The sequence below is a fragment of the Thunnus albacares genome, chromosome 7 (assembly GCF_914725855.1).
Source record: "Thunnus albacares chromosome 7, fThuAlb1.1, whole genome shotgun sequence".
Lineage (NCBI taxonomy): Eukaryota > Metazoa > Chordata > Actinopteri > Scombriformes > Scombridae > Thunnus > Thunnus albacares.
The window spans coordinates 19,879,524-19,897,075 of NC_058112.1; the positions used below are offsets into that span (position 1 = coordinate 19,879,524).

General features: G+C 39.6%; 1 protein-coding gene across 2 annotated transcripts; it reads left to right on the forward strand.

The window, feature by feature from the left end:
- The first annotated feature begins 7,675 nt into the window (after window positions 1-7,675).
- skor1b (SKI family transcriptional corepressor 1b) lies at window positions 7,676-16,304 on the forward strand. 2 transcript variants are annotated; one of them, XM_044356233.1, is made up of 8 exons: window positions 7,676-8,650; window positions 9,162-10,894; window positions 11,226-11,310; window positions 11,420-11,521; window positions 11,655-11,714; window positions 12,431-12,505; window positions 14,846-14,920; window positions 15,528-16,304. In XM_044356233.1, exons 2-8 carry the CDS (start codon window positions 9,179-9,181, stop codon window positions 15,623-15,625), a joined length of 2,211 nt encoding a protein of 736 aa, XP_044212168.1. In that variant the 5' UTR covers window positions 7,676-8,650; window positions 9,162-9,178; the 3' UTR covers window positions 15,626-16,304. The 2 variants fall into 2 exon arrangements, with proteins under 2 accessions (XP_044212168.1, XP_044212169.1); XM_044356234.1 differs by having other exon boundaries at window positions 15,531-16,304.
- The last annotated feature ends 1,248 nt before the right edge of the window (window positions 16,305-17,552 follow it).

Sequence of the window (17,552 nt, forward strand, 5' to 3'; positions counted from 1 at the left end):
ATATTCTGACCAAAAGATTGATACCATGTACATAACATTAAGCTATCTGTTAAATATGAGGCTCAATATAAGTCGGTTAGCTTAGCATAATAGCATAAAGACTGGAAGCATGGGGAAACAGCTAGCCTGTCTTTGTCCACAGGATACAAAATCCACCTACTAACACCTCTAAAGTTCACTAATTAACACATTGTGTCTTAATTGTTTACAGCTTAAAAAGAATTGAAGTGTAAAAATACCAAGTTGTGGATTCACAGGGAGTTATGCATGGGACTATTTGTTTCTTTTTATCAGTCTGTATGCTAAGCTAAGATAGCTTCATATTTAACGGACAGATATGGGAGTAGTATCAATCTTACCATGAAACTCTCAGCAAGAAAGCGAATAAGTGTATTCCACAAAATGTTGAACTATTCCTTTCATCTGCAAAGTTAGTAGCTATAACAGTCAAATAAACATAATGGAGTAAAAGGTATACAAGTAGTATAAAATAGAAGTACTGGAATTAAAGTAGAATTATCTTTAAATTGTACAAAAGTACAGTACATGAGTTAATGCACTTAAATATTTTCCACCACTAAAAAGCAGTTTTTGTTCTGCAAGTATAAACCATCCAGCAGCATTTGTTTTTGCAGCACATCAAACTTTAAATAACTGGCACTGTAGCTGTAACCAGTCTAATTAAAGTGCCATATTCTGACCAAAATGTTAAGCTTTTAATCAGCGAAAATTGTGAGGATTGGAGGCCGTGTTCACTGCTCAAGGCTCTGTTTAACCAGAACCTGAAGTGATCTGTGCACCAAGAGTCCGTGCAAAACTATCTGAGCTATTCTGAGCTGAGGTTTCACAGCAAGGTCACTTTTAAAACAAAATGTCTCCTCCGCTATCTAGGTCACAGCGCATTGTGCTGCACTTTCTCCGAAACTTCTTTCCTTCCTTCCCTCCTTCCTCCCTGCCACAGCTTATAATTAAACACACACAATTATCCCAAATTTAATGGGATTTCAGAACCAGGCTTTTATTTAAGAGGTAATGAATAATATTTTAATTGCATATGTAACTGTGAGATCGAAATGTGCTTCTATCATCACGTGTAATTACTATGCCACATTTTTTTAGTGTGCTGTGTGTGAGGTTGCGATCAATAGCTGATGAGTGCAGATTGTCTTTTTTTCTTTTCTGTACTTTTAAGGTCACCATGTAACGGTTACTAATTGTGAAATGATCCAGCAGGGGAAAGTGGTGGCATAAGCACACTTAAAACATATGGACAGTGTCCTATTGTTTATTGATGTCTGTAATTAATGATATAATGCATGCCACTGAAGTAGTTTGACCTCTGAACCAATCATTATTCAGAGTGTAGCAGCATCAATCAAACTGTGCTTTTCTCAGATCTATTCCTGTACACCCCCTCAGGGACAGACGGAGCACCCACTGTATCCTCATTTGTATTCAGCTGACCAAGGCCTTAGTATGAATGATTCAGAGCTCTGTATCAGACTGGATGAGAGGCAGTAATATGAGATTTACAAGCTACTGCTGAAGTTCATTAAGACTACAACACATGCCTCCCTGCCTTTAACTCCAAACAAAGTCATCTTCTTTATTAGACTCTGGTGTAGTTACTGATTCTCTTTCTCCCAGTTCCACTGTGGAAATGACATGTATTTACTCCTCTTGGGGAGATGTCGTTTTTCGTGTTGGGTAATGACAGGCTCAGTGGTGTTATTCACTCTCTGCACATCATAATGACCATATGAATGTCTGCTTTTGGATTGAGTGCTGGCCAGATTGTTTGGGCTATCTGGAAGGAGCGTCATGCATCACCACCCAGCCTGAGGTTTAGAGGTGGTGTGCGATGTTGATGTCCCACTCCAGCAAGCATCCGAGGCTCTCCTCGGGACGAGCATATTAGAATAAGTCATTCCATTGTTAATTTAAATGGCTTAATACATCACTCTAAGGTAACAGAGTGATGTGAGCAGCAGAGAGAAAAAAAAGAGTATGAGAGAGAGGGAGAGAGATGCCAAGGGGTGTTTCTTTAATATCAAATGAAATTGAATCCTGCGTTACCTCACTTGTGCCGTTTCTCAAGCAGCTCCCAGGCTATTAATGGAAAGCTGTAACAGGATTGGTTCAGTCTTTCAGTTCTTTAATTTCACCGCGGCTCCCAGATGTTAGGTCTTCGTCTCATTGCTGATCCCTGGCTGATCTATGGTGTTGTCTTTATCCTGCCTCCAGTCCATTGTGGCCGTGTGTTGTGTTATTGGGTCAGGTGAATCTATCAAGGACGGAGAGTTGGGCAGTTCACACACCGGGGGGATAATTACAGGGTGATTGGTGTCCTCACGCTCTCTGCTCTCACTATCTTTGTCTCCTCTCTGTTAGCCTTGCCCTTACATAAACGCACACAGCATGTCTGCCACTGGAAGTCGACCAAAAAGCTGCTCAGTCCCGGGACCCGGGCCCTCTTACCTGTTTGATCTCCGGGGCCCCGTTTGTGTTTGCTTGATAGAAAACATGTGCACCATTCTTTACAGATGTTTGTGGACTTATTTACACCAGTGGATTGACTGCAGGAAATGGCAGACTTTAATTCTCCACCAGTACGTCTATTGCTATTATTAACCTAACCTTCTCCCCATAGATAATTCATCACAGTTACCTTCCTTTTGCATACTTTTTCTGTCTCTGTCAGCCCTGAATCTCACATCTACATTTCCTTTCTGGGTCATAATGACACACTCTCACAAGCTGCTATTCAAGTTCACACAGAGGGAACACCAGTTAAATTAATTATTATGTAAAACTGGCTCCATTTTTGACCCTTAAAGGATAAGGCTGCCGATTTTCAATGTTTTTCTTGTTGTCAACAAATTTCATGTGCAGAGCCAAACCAACAGTAAATTGATCTACTTACAAGTATTGTCTGTGTATCCAAAACCTGATATATCTTAATCCTCTGTGCCATAGACCTCCATTGTTGTCCAAAAACTATTAAAAACACTTAAGTGAGCCTCACCGTTGCACTGGGTGACATGTTCCTTCACCACAAAGATTGGGCATGTTAGTTTGTTTAGAAACAAATCAAAAGACTAATAACAGCGACCACATTTTCAGTCTCCAGAGAGTAGTTCCTTGTAAGGCTGATTCCACTGAGCATGTGCAGATACGTGGTTCCGTTTACAGTGCTTTGCTAGCTTGTTGTGCTTCACATCACAACCTCTTGACTTTGTACTAAAGTTCTTTGAGAAATTTACAATGTATAATCTAGTACAAATCCAGAAAATCATCAGCTATATCCTTTAAAGGAATACTTTGGGAAATACCAAAATGTCAAATACGCCGTCCAGCATTCATGGTTTGGATTATGTGCTGGAATGTTTCTTGGGCAGATGCAGTGAACTAGTCCAGTAAAAACACCACAAGACTGTTTTTTGTACATATTAAACAAACAGATATAACGTGTTAAGTAATGAGCTTTATAGGTCCTAGTAGACTGATTTTGTTACCTTTGGACAGAGACAGTCTAGCTGCTTCCCACTGTGTCCTGTGTATGTATATGCTAAGCTAATCTTTTTATCTGACTCTTGGCAAGAAAGTAAATAAGACTATTTTCTTTCCTTTCCTTTAAACAGTACATCTTTACCCTTCTACATGTTAGACACATCCTGGGTTTCTAAGATAAAGTGAGTTTGTAACCTTGAAAGGTTTTTTTGGAGGGGGGATTTTATTCGTTTGTTAGGTAAGGTTTCCCCCGATCCCTGGTGCTGACAAGGATGTTGCAGACCCCCTCACCTGCCTGTGATCTAGATGGAAATCTCTGGTCCTCTGTTCACACACACACACACACACACACACACACACACACACACACACACACACACACACACGGACACAGAGCCATAGCTATTTGCACTTCCTGACTTTGAAAGTTGTCAGCAGAGCAACAGCGGTCTGTTTCAGTACTCTGGACAGTTCCTCCACAGAGACCTGCAGAGTGTTCAAACCGGAGGCTCTCACCTCACCCCAAAGTCTGACTGGGGACAGCAAGATGGAGTCCGACACTGAGATTTGCCACTTGCAAACCATGATTGTGTGTGTTTGTGTGTGTGTGTGTGTGTGTGTGTGCAGATGAGTCCACGGAGTCACCCAGCCCTTCCCCCCACACACGCATATCATCCACCCAGAGCCATTCTATCTGTATGGAAATTTGGGCTCCACAGCTGGAATCCCACAAAGCACTGTCATCTACTAATAGTTATTATCTCTTTGGCCTGCTCCCTCACAAAAACCCTGCAATACAAGCACATCACATCTTTATGGTAATGCCCTACAATACAGCCCCAAGCTATGGCGCATAGACCTTTGTTATCATTACGATAATTCCCATTCTCACTTGACTCCTCATTACACCATTGAAACTGCTCAGGGTTGGATATAGACAAATTCCTGCATCTTTCTTTATTACACTGTAGCATAGTGTCGATATACAAAACTTAAACTCCCTGAAATAGACTGTGAGCATAGTGAAGCAGTTGATATAATGACAATTAAGTGTAAGAGTTGTCATTATGAATTAGCAGAACAGCAGAGAAGTTCTGTAGTATTTGTGCTTAATTGGGCTTGGTTGTAGATTGGGCTGAATAATAAATCAATATTATTGTATATTGACTTCCAGTGTCATTGCATCATGACAATGTGATCAGATCTTGTTAATTTTACAAAACTCTGTTGACCTAATTAATAACTAACTGAATGAATAAACTGACATTTGGCCTTGCTGTTAGATGTTTTTGTCAACTGCTGTTTCCAAGGTCAAGAATGAGCTTTTAATCTCAACAAAATGAGTTACTGTGGTTTTAATTTTACATGTATGAATAATTATTACTGATGTAATGCATAACGGTGTGAAAGTTTATTCCATTGAACATCTGTTTTTTTATATGTAATTTTGCATATGTTTGCCATATCTTTTTAAATATCAGCACCAGAAAAATATTCATATTAATATTGTTATAATGATTTCAGCCACATTGCCCAGATCTAGTTATAGATATGACTTGATATACCAGATATCAAATTAAAGTTTGATACTTTTATGACAACGTTGTGCATTTTTTGTCCAACACAAAAATTTCAAAAAGCCTCTCTCTTCAGGATGGTGAACTCTGGTCGTCTGTATGTCCTTGTCTAGCACATTATGTTTAGCAGATCCTTTGCACTGCATTGCTCAGTACATATTTGCACTTGTGTCAAATTTATCTTTTCACTTTTTTACATATATATTTTTTCAACCTTGAATTTCTATCCTTTACATTTCTTTTTTCATTGCGTTTCACACTACAAAACTTTAATAAACCTTTGAATCTGTCCTTCTGATGTAAAATTTCATCATCTTCTCCGATGGTTTAGGATCCACAGTCACAGGCTGAATTTTCCAGTGGTTTTCATATCAGGTTTTCCACAGCAGAGCAGGTGATTCACGATACATTGGTGCCATGATGAGGTTCAGGTCAGTTCTACATAGCAGGCGAGGCACAGAGAGACACGGACCTTGCCGTGGCTGCTCGTGTCCTTGCACTCCTCCATGAATGCCCACACAAGGCCTCTGGATTGCACAAAAAAGTAATTGCGGCGTGATTGGCACAGCTTGTCCCATGCAGCCTGTGTCCCACACTTGAAGGCTCTCCTCGGAGCACCCTCATTGTCACACAGCCTTTTAGCACCTTTGTTCCTCTCTTCCCCTAGGACCTCACAGCTCACCATTGGCAGATGAGTCCCTGTCTGTGACAAAAGGGTCCCTGCGCTCAGCCTCATTTGATGCAGTGATGAACTCCCCCCCACCACCATCACAAACCCCACCACCCCCCCCTCTCTCTTTCACACACACACACACACACAAGCGTTGCACACCACCTCCTGTGAGAAGAAATGTTCCGTTTAGCGGTGGAGGATGTGGGGGTCAGGACCCAGGGGTGGGCTTTTAGGAGACAAATAAACATCAGAGCAGGAGAGGAGTGATGTCTTGTTTACACATTAGCAACCATTTAGCAAGTCTCACTGTTTTCACTGCGTCTCTCAGGTGGCCCCTGAAACATCCTCCTCTTTTGTTGTCCTTCCAGCTCAGAGTCTATTTGAGATCTACACTGTGGTCAACAGTGAGTGATCTGAGCTGTCTAACTTCTTGATCTGGATTAGGACCTGTGCGCCTACAAAAAAAAAAAAAAAAGTCATGTATCAAGTTTTTAATAAATGACTCAGACTCACTCGCTCGTGGAGAGCATGCAAGAAAGATCCAGAATTATTAGCCAGCAGCCAGCAGCACTTTTTCCAGTGATTTTCATCAAACAGTCTACCCCCATTTCACACTCGCTCTCACCCCTCCACTGTTGATTTTTGTGATACACAATCAGGCAAACACACACACACACACACACACACTTACAAACTGCATCTTTCTAATGCCATCTAATGAGGTGATGACCAACCACTTGTTATAATTGCTTCAGTCTCCTTTTAATTTTCAAGCTTATTAATCATATGTAGAGTTATTTAAGAATGCATAAATTAATCTTAGATTAAAAAGCCTATCAAAGCCTCAAAACAATTAAAGAGTAAGGTAAGATTTCCCCTGGGCTGGCACTTTTATTTTAATAGAGTGTTCAGGTGATTATCATACTTTGATGCAGCACTGTGATTAATGCAGACACACTTTTAAATGAGCTGCTCTCTCTTGCACAGAAAGGTAGAATAAGCACGAGCCAGATAATGACCTCACTGACTTTTTGGGCACTTTTCTCATTTCCCCGCCAGCAGGTTTGGTTGCAGTGGACTAGTGTTACACCGCTTCCTGTATTGAATGTGTCTGATGATGTTACATTCAGTTTGAAAATATGGGTTTTAAATAAACTGATGATGATAATAATGTGGTCAAGAAATTTTAAGGTTTACTTGAAGTCTTTTGAACAGTTGAAAATGCGTTTTAGTTCATTTCAGTTGAGTGTCAAAAAACTTTGAATTTATCTGATGGCAGCGATGACATTTTATTAAGAGGTTTGCGATTAACAGGCGATACCCGATCAGTGATCAATAGCTGCGCAGATGGAGGAGATTGTCTCGCTACTTGATTTTAATTCCGAGTCTCGTTTAACGTGAGGAAGTTGGTCTGTTGACTTGTATGGACTTTTCCTCTCAAACAAAACACATTTTAATATAGATTTATTCTGCATATTGATCTCAGTTATAAAACCTGCGTATCTGATTCCAAAGAAAAGCAGTCAGGGTTAAACTGTAAAATTTTTTAGCCATTAAGTCAACCTTGAATAAGTTTTTTTCAATTTCCATTTTTAACTATCATGTGATCAAAAACATAAAACATGGAATAAAATTCATTAATGTATTTTGGTAACCGTTCAAAGATTAAAATATTGTTTTAATAACATTATTATTATTATTATTATTATTATTATTATTATTATTATTGGACGCCGTTTATATTGAAATTAACAATGCATCTTTCTCCTTCAAATTAAATAGATAATTATGGACAAATTGTTATTACTGCTGTCCAGCTCTGTCCCACTGAAGTCAATAGGACCAACAGAAACGTGTCCTGTTACCTTCATCAATATTACATCAGTGACTGACGCCGCGCTCGTGCCAAATGGAAATGATTAACCCAACGCTTTATTGACTTTAAAAAGTTAAATGCCCGTCTCTTATGGCGCAAGGCTGCCCGCATTGTTCCTCAGTCTGATCTTCTTTCTTTCAGCTTGGAGGGGAAAAAATCACAGACAGTGGCCTTTAGAGCAGCTGGTTATTGTCAAAACGCGTGTAGGCGAGGAGTAGATTGTAAACTGTGAATCCGTGGGAACCCAGCACATGACGAAGGCCTGCACGCTGTATTCATCGCCGGACCCTGACTCCATGCACACAACAATGTGTCTTGGGTCCCTGCTGTTGTTAGCGGAATGCCAAATCCCACTGCAGCCTCCTCCATGCATAATGTCAATAACATTGCGGGGATTTTTTTCCCCAACAGGAGAGTGCAAAAGAATTAATTAAATGCATTATGGTCGACACAAAAGGACAGAGTAATGAAAGATTAATGTGGATGTTTTCTTTTTTAAATGTAGAATTTATTTAAACATACAGGCTGCATTAAACCAAATATTTAGTTGGCTTCACTTCCTCTCTTTGTAGCCAGAACCTGCTTAATATACCTGTAGGCTGCTAGAAGACCAAACACTCAAACCAAACCATCATCTTCATTGGTCACGGATCCATAGTTAAGGCATGCTGCCTGTGTGAGTGGGAGTGCCTTGCCATAAGTTTTGCCGTCACTTGATTGCTGTCGGTGTCGTAGAGGGGGCTGTACTACAGTCTGTCTGCCATGTGGACACTGATGCTGCTGCTGATGCTGCTGCTGGCGCAACACAAACCAGGCGCACACACCGACAGAGGAGCAGAGAGAGAGGAGGACGGCGAGCAGGAGGGAGGCGGTGCTGCACGGACAACTGCGTCCCACTCCTAAAGCAAACATCTTTACATCCTCCAACAACAAAAACCCTTCTTATCGCGCCGTCATTCACTTGATCACAGCTTTCTCATTCACGACGGAAGGGGAGCTGCGCCAACATTAGAGGTGAGTTTTGAAAAGTGACTTCGACAGTAGCTGTGATACACTCCGCGTTTTAGCTTTAAAGTATCATGACTTCAATCTATCTATTACAACCTTTTTTTACACCCTGTTGAAATAAAAGATGAATTAATAAGATAGAAGCCGAAATTAAACCTGTAGACGATCGTGTTAACTGTATAAAAGGCTGAATTAGCACGCTAAATAAAACATTTTTACATTGGTTTCTGCATGGAATATATCATTTACCCATCGGAATTATGTTCTAGCAATATTGCTTAATGACGGTCAGTGTTTATTCTTTGGCCATTAAAACTAAAATAAAAATCACGTTCAGGCAACTTTATTTAGAATATAGGCCGGTAGCCTAATTATCCTTTCTGCTGTTTCTATGTTTAGCAGAGTGAACTACTTTGAATTAATGGACTGATATTCTTTACTAAAGACTGATTATCAAAGCTGCACTTGATGCTTTGACCAAAACTCACATCTTTCATGTCAAATGTCGTCTCCGTAGCTTCCAGGCCTCCAAGGATGGACTCCGTACCTGCGGGGCGAGACTCCAGCTCCTCGCCAAGCTCCAAACAAGAACTTACCTACCCGAGCACCACCAGCCTGAAACCCAACCAGGTGGGAGAGACGGTGCTGTACGGAATACCCATCGTGTCTTTGGTGATAGATGGCCAGGAGAGACTTTGCCTTGCGCAGATATCTAACACCCTGTTGAAGAATTACAGCTATAACGAGATACACAACAGGCGTGTGGCGCTTGGGATCACCTGCGTCCAGTGCACCCCTGTCCAGCTGGAGATCCTGCGGAGAGCCGGAGCGATGCCGATCTCCTCCAGGCGTTGCGGGATGATCACTAAACGCGAGGCCGAGAGACTTTGTAAGTCGTTTCTAGGAGCTCATTCGCCTCCAAAACTTCCAGAAAATTTTGCCTTTGATGTGTCCCATGAATGCGCCTGGGGGAGTCGAGGCAGCTTCATCCCGGCCAGATACAACAGCTCCAGGGCCAAGTGCATCAAGTGCACCTACTGCAACATGTATTTTTCTCCTAATAAATTCATATTTCATTCGCATCGCACACCGGAGTCGAAGTACACACAGCCAGATGCGGCAAATTTTAATTCCTGGAGGCGACACCTTAAATTAACAGATAAAAGCTCGCAGACAGACATATTACACGCATGGGAAGATGTGAAGGCCATGTTCAACGGGGGCAGTCGCAAGAGGACGCTGCCTGGATGTGGGTCAGAGTCCAGCTCTTCGTCAAAATCACATGGACCAAGGCTAGACTCACCTGAGATACCTCCAAAAATCCTCAGCTGCGAGGACAACCGGGGCGGCATGCCGAGCACGCGCAGCTACCCAGTCATCCCTGTGCCCAGTAAAGGCTTTGGGATGCTGCAGAAGATCCCACCGCCGCTCTTCGCTCATCCGTACGGGTTCCCAGCTTTCGGCCTGTGCCAGAAAAAAGAAGACAGTATGATGGGAGAGCAGAGCAAAGCCGGCCTCCCAGGTGTCCTCTGGCCTAGTACCAAGGACAGCGCCTATCACTCTTTCCCCATGTTCTGGCCGGCGGCGGGCGCGCTGCCCATGCCTCCGTACCCCCAGACTCAGCACAAACCCCCAACAGAGCTGCTGTGCCCACCCAGACAGACTGACATGGACATTTCTGAGCACAGCGACCGGAGCACCAACACCTCAAAAGACAGCTTGGTTGATAACGACCGATGCTCCAGCACCCAGTCCACGCGTAACGAAGACGATAAGTCAGGGGATGAGGCGAGGCCGCTGGAGGGGATGACCCTTGCGCCCCGGAAAATCAGCTACGTCTCCGCCTTCAGACCCGTTATCAAAGACGCCGAGTGTATCGCCAAGCTGTACGGCAACAGGGGCGCTTACAACGGGTGTCGCACCGGCTATTTATCGCCCGATTTTTTAAGTGAGAGCTCAAGCTACCGGTCCATGTCCCCCTGCGTGGACAGTGAGGGCGAGCCGGACGTGGACGTGGAGTCAAATAAAACACCAGAGGACGAGGACTCCCGGCCTCTTTCCTCGGTGTGTCCTCGGACTCCTCCCGGTTTGGCTCACAGTGTTTCACCACACGATTCAGACTCCAAGGGCGTGCAGGAGAGCAGTCTGGTTGACTCCCAGAAAATGAGCCTCCACGTGGCCCAGTCCTCTGAAAGAGAACTGCAGAGCAAGCAATTATCAGAGACCCACGTAGCTGCGTCTTTCACTGAAGTGAGTGACATTAACTGAGAAACACTGGCGATAATACAAGCTGTAATATTTGCACAAAAAGAGTTTTTTTCTTGGCTTGTGTGTATTTTCTATGCACATCATTTTTTTTTTGTCCTTGTGGGGAAATTTGTCTTATATGTTGAAACAGTGTAACAGCACTTAACAACCAGCATGTCCAAATCATTTAGAAAAAAAAATATTAAATAAAAATATACACACTTCAACTTAGAGTATATTTTTAATTTTAGATATTAATTTTGCTTCATCATAATTATTTCATCAAACCTCCATCATTTGAAGCAGCTCAAGGAAGTGATTGTGTCTTCTTTAGGTTTACACACCGGAGAGAAGTGAGCTGCAACAAAGGAGCAGTCCGTATCAGCTCAGACCTGCGAATTACCAGACTACAGCACATGGTTAGAGATTTTTTGTTGTTGTTGTTGCTTTTGTAAAAAAAAAAAAAATCGCTGTAAAAACAAAATCGAAAAAAGGGGGGAAATTGACATCGATGTATTTTCTCTTAAGATGAGAGTGCGAGTAAAGAGGAGCCGTCTTCCACAGTGGAGATCGAAACGAAATCTTTTAATGAACAAAGCAGCGATGAAAACCAGCGAGAGCCGGATGAGGGTGAGTTACTCCGAGATCAGCGAGCAAGACTTATTAATATTAGACTGTAATTATCTTTTTTTTTTATGGGATACGGGTCTCTATCTTTTTTGCAGACAGTGAAATAAAAAAAATGTATTTTCTGTGTATTTAGGCGATGACGCGCCAGTCAGAGCTCAGCCAACACAAAGAGACATTCAAAGTCTGGCAAAAGGTAAGATGGATAAAATGATTGACAGGTAACAAGGAGGTTTGGGATATTTGAAAAACATTATTATTATTATTATTATTATTATTATTATTATTATTATTATTATTATTATTATCATTATTATTATTATTATTATTATTATTATCCAGTAGGCTACAATTAGACTATAAGAATTCACATTTTATTTACATTTTATCCATTTTATTTAATTTATTTCAATTTTTTAAAAGGAATGATAATAAGCAAGTCGGTTTCTTGATGTCATATTGACTATTTTTATTTTACAAATTGTTTTTAATCAGGCTTAGCCAGATAGCTACTTCCCTTCACTCATCTTCATGGACTTGTTAAGGCCTTGGGGCCAAAACCCTGCAAACCTCACTATATTCCTGAATTTGAGCAATTTTTAATCACATGTCACTTGCAAAAGTTAAAACCATTTCTTACTGAATTTAAACTAAACTACACAATGCCCTCAGTTTTTTTATTTATGTTTATTGCCTTGAGACAGATTTTTTGGGATCCCCACCCCCAATCCCCCCCAAAAAAGGATAAGAGATACATGTTTTTTGCAGGCCCAGGAGAATCTGCTCTGGATTTTGAGTGTAAATGATGATGATGCCCTCATCACTGTCATTACAAGCAGGAAACTGTCCTAGAAGGTACACACAGCTTGTTCTTTTCCACCTGAAATATTCTCTATTTTTGTCTGTTTTCAGACGAACTACAGAAGCAACTGTTGGAACAAGTTGAGCTGAGGAAAAAACTGGAACGTGAATTTCAGCATTTAAAAGGTAAGCCAGACTCTGCCACAGTGCTTATTGACTATATTTTGGTTTTTATCACCATAGCAGGGATTTTATAGACAGAGACTCAAAAGTCTTTCTGATGCATGTTAAGTGTTCCTCTTCTGCCATGTTTGTGATTCAGGTCAAAACATGACCTTTGTCCTGCCATGACCAAATCCACCTCAACAGTGGCACGCATGTGCTTCTCGGTCCAGAGCACAGATCTACTAAAGGGCACCATTCTTCCAAAAATATGCTAAGTGCTTCAGGGACACGCTCCCCTGGGAAGAAGTGTTTTCAAAATCTCTTTTACTGATTTGAGAGGATTATGATTTTAACCTTCCTGTCCAATAACATCCATCCACCCTTTTCCAGAAAATGGTTTTCTGTAGGACAGAAAGCTGAATAGCACCCAGTTTTGGAGCTCAATTTAATTTAGAGAAACACTGATACACTGAGTACAAATAATAAGACAAAAAAATGTAATGTATGTGGGCACTGTTTTTTTTTATAATGCCAAATGAATTAAAAAAAAAAAAAAGAAAAAAAAAAGCAAATTAGAATAATTAAAAAATGCTGAGGAGCAATACAAGTCAGTATTGGAATTAGGTTGTTTTAGCAACACAATAAAATACATATATTTTTAATGCATGTGGATTTACAGTATTCATTTAGCACCAGAAAAACCCATATTGCTACTCTAACGTGTATAATTCTGACTATGAAACTGTATTCATGCCCAGAAGAAGCATCATGTATTTTTTAGCTGACAGTAACTCCTGGACAGCCTCCATCTTCTCTCTCCAAAATATAGTTGCTTAAAAACTTATCATCCGCTCAACTCTTCTCACACTCTGCTCTGCTGGAAAGCTATTTGAGAATAAACTGGAGAATGGATGCGCTGCTCTGAACTATAAGAGCAGTGCTACATGGCACAAAAATAAAGATGAAAAAAAGTAAAAAAGCATACCTTACAAGAGATTTTAAATGGGCACATTTTCATTTACAGTAATAATGTAAAAATCTTAGATCTCCAGAAAAGGAAAAACAAGGGTATCTGTCATGTGATTAAAAAGTATTTATGAAAATGGTTACATTACTGAGGAGCAGCACATGTCACCCAAGTCTGGAGTTTGGGGTGTAAATAAGCATCATTCACAGACAGTACTGTGGGTAAATAATGATGGTTTGATTGCAAATCTACTTTTTACACACGTCTCAATACTGATAATTTTACTAGAAAAAACAACTCTAATATGACCTGTTGTTTTATGTTTAAAATTACATTTATTGTGTCTCACCTTTAACCTCACATCAGTTAAAGGGTGGAAATTAATCCAGAATTATAAAATCATTGTAAAGTGTGCAAATCACTGGTTCAACACTTTTAAGTTGTATGTCGGAGCCCTTTTGTCTCATCACATTAGTTATTTATCTCTTTCTAACAAATATAAGTTCCCAGTGAAGCCTCTTTGTCAAACTTTAAGCTTTGTGGTGGACTCAGAATACTTCAATTCATAAAGACATTATTTTATTGTGCATATAGTGTTTGAATAAACTATTCTTGGTTTGAGGAACACAAACCATAATCTAATGACAACACAGCATAACTGTTTTTTTTCTAACATTAGACAGTTAATGATTCCACTTTTTTTTATTCCACTTGACACAAAATGTGAAGGAGTTTTCAAGATATAATTAAAATACTTCCAAAACAATTCAAAGTACAACATTAATAAAATGTCTGAACAAGCTCTACCAAACGACACATTTAGACTTTTCTTCAAATGTATTTTTATTAAAATGAAAAAGGGAGTGAATTAATCCTAATTTTCTGAAACGCAGCAATGAGATTGAATTTTATAATAAGTATAAATAATTTGCATTTAATTATTTTCAAAAATGCTTAAAATGCTAATTTCTAATCTCGACTATAAACAATAAACGTAAATATTTGCACACTTTGACTGTCTGCACCTTGTTTGTCGCTTTATCTTTAAAACATCGCCCTCTAGAGGCTGACAGATCTGCGAACCCACCACTTAAATTAAATGAAGTGTTATGAATGTAATCAAACTCCTAAAAGCAATACTTCATTGAGAAGACTTCTTCCATCGAAACCCACTTTATCCTTTAATACATGCTAAATATTTTTCCTTATTTTTTAGGCTGACATTGGGCTCATATTAAAGTCAAAAATCAGAGCAACAAACTATATAACTAATAATAATATACAGACTATTCTCAAACAAAACTGGCAAAATTAGCGTGTTTCTGATTATGAAATCGAGTTTCTGTTTGTTGTTACTGGCTCACTAAAATCTCTATCTGCCATTTGTTCCTCAGACAATTTTCAAGATCAAATGAAAAGGGAACTTTCCTACAGGGAGGAGATGGTTCAGCAGCTTCACATCGTCAGAGGTGAGAAAAATAAAGTAATAAAGCAGAAGGAGAGAGTGGACGCGCCGGAGCTGCCACATGCCTTCAATTTCTGCCGCGGATTTACAGATTTACTGCGGCTTATTGGTCGACTTGATTGATGACAACCTTTGCTCAAAATAATGCTCTGTGGGTGTGTGTGTGTGTGTGTGTGTGTGTGTATACGGTGAATGGTGGGTTTGTCTGAGGGTGTCATTTACTGTTTTGATACGCAAAATTGAACCAATTGACAAAGAAACATTACATTTATTTCCACGAATATAAATTAATTATTGGTTTCCGTTTGCTTTGCTTTTCTGAGTTGGATCAAAAAAAAAAGTGATAGAAGTTAAAAGATAATTGATGTAAAATCAAGTGCAACAGCAGCCTTGATGATGTTTAGATTATATTTATGCAACCAAAGGCGGATCCAAACTTGTTTCACATTTTTTTTATCATGGCCTTACCTCAATTGATCTTCATTACACCGCTTGATGCAAATATATCGCCTATACTGTTTTATAGGCTATTTTATGTAACATTTGAATCTTGTATAATTTTCGCTACACATGCACGTACACTGTTGATTGTTTTATCTCCTTCTTCATAGAAGCTCACGACGCTTTGCACCATTTTTCGTGTAAGATGTTAACTCCTCGCCACTGCACCGGCTCCTGCTCCTTCAAATCTCCTCTGCTGCCACCCTGAATCAAACTGCTTCATATTTCTATGGCTGAGGATCATAAGGACACTTCTACAGCTTCTGTCCGATGGCCCTAAAACCTCCAGGGACGCTTTGAGGAATCATCTGAAAATAGACACTTGTAATTACTTGTAATAGCCTATTTAAAAAAAAAAAAGAAAGAAAAAAGTGTATCTCTACTGTCAGCATTTATTTAACCATCTTGCATTACGGTGAAGTTTGTTTTACTGAAATGATACCATTGATGATATTTATTATTTGTGGCAAAGTGCAATGACAATGTATGTATCTTGTAATAGTTAGAGGTTGTTATTTCGGTTTTCTGTTGTCAATAGCAGCTTTGACTAGCCAATTCATTGCTCCTTATCCTCTCAGTATTGTGAATTAGCCTACTACTTTTGCTGTGTTCTTCTTTGCAGGCCAGTAGCTTATATAACTTTGGATATTATGCACTTTACACGAGTGATGGAATTAACCACAAAAAGTATCGAAATAGGCCCACAATATAATTATTTGTAGCAGTCAAACACATGCCTGTTTGTTTTTTGAAGATTTAACAAACACAGAAGTTAGTAGGCTAAATTAGTACACCCGCGATCTTGTATAGCACATATTCTATTAAGAGTAGCCTATTTGTTCATGTAATATTTGTTTTCATCGCTAATGAATAAATCATTTTATTAAAAGAAATGCGGATTCTTGCACTCAATGTAGGCTTGGTCAACAGTCTTTCATTCATTTAATTGTTTTCCTCAGAACAGTTGCTTCTGTGGGGCTGATCTTAATTTCACTCATTTGTCCTTTAGCGAGAAGCAAAGATTTTGTCTCTGCATTTAAATTCATGTGAGTGTAACTTTCATCTTTGTGTGTTGGACTGCTTGTTGTATGTTGGAGGTTAAGAGGCACCTTTTGGATTAGCGCCATGAAGAAGAAGCATTGAAAACACAATAATCAAGGTTGTAAGGTCTAAAACATGATTTTAAAAAATTAGAGCTGCAACTAGTTTTCATTGTTGATTACTTAAATGCATATTTGTTTGATTAATAGATTAATTGTTTAGACAACAGAATATTAGAAAGAGTGGAAAGTAGTTCACCACAAGCAGAGCCGATTTAGCTACATCTTTAGCCTTTAGCCTAACTAACCTGTCGGTTTTATTATTGTGAGAGCGAAACTAAATCCTCCAAACAACTGTAATGTAATGTGATTTTAGTGGTATATCAACAGTATACAGTTCAAGTTGGACTTAACATCTCACATCCCTCTTAATCCCTGCACTGGTCACTTTTATATATATTTCATCAAACTGGACTTAACATTGTACATTGCATTCAACCTCCACTGTTACATTTATTGCACATGTCACATTAAATTTTTGCACTTGTCACCATTTCTTGGTCTGTAGCACAGTCCATATTTCTTTTGTACGGCCAATATTTCATTTCAAGTTATATATCCAATCTCAAAACTATTTCCACCCTGTTAATTCATTTAATGTTAACACTAGTTTGTTTATTTCATTATTATTACTACTTTACTCGTGTTATATTATTATTCTTTTATGCTACGTTTGTGGGAGCAAACACTAACACATTCTTCGCATGCTTGCATACTTGACTAATAAACAGACTGATTCTGTGATGTTGAAGTACACAGTGTGTAGTTTTTATGCTGCAGCAGCGCCTCCTGCCGGCTGCTGCAGCAGGGAGCTATCCACTGTAGTGGAGGTGCAGTGTGTAGTATTTAGTGGCATCTAGAGGAACAGACTAGGCAGAGAAGGAATATAATATTCACAAGTATGTTTTAATTTGTGTATAATCACCTGAAAATAAGAACTGTTGTGTTTTCGTTACCTTAAAATCATCAGCCCTTTATATCTACATAGGAAGCCGGTCCTCTTCCACAGCATGGATGTTTAAAGAGAACTGGATA

Bases quoted from the DNA above. Each gene is read 5' to 3' on its own strand.
- skor1b (XM_044356233.1), top strand. From the start codon at position 9,179: ATGGACTCCGTACCTGCGGGGCGAGACTCCAGCTCCTCGCCAAGCTCC. The intron at 11,522-11,654 runs GTGAGTTACTCC...CTGTGTATTTAG, and splicing joins CCAGCGAGAGCCGGATGAGG to GCGATGACGCGCCAGTCAGA. The intron at 14,921-15,527 runs GTGAGAAAAATA...CCTTCTTCATAG, and splicing joins GCAGCTTCACATCGTCAGAG to AAGCTCACGACGCTTTGCAC.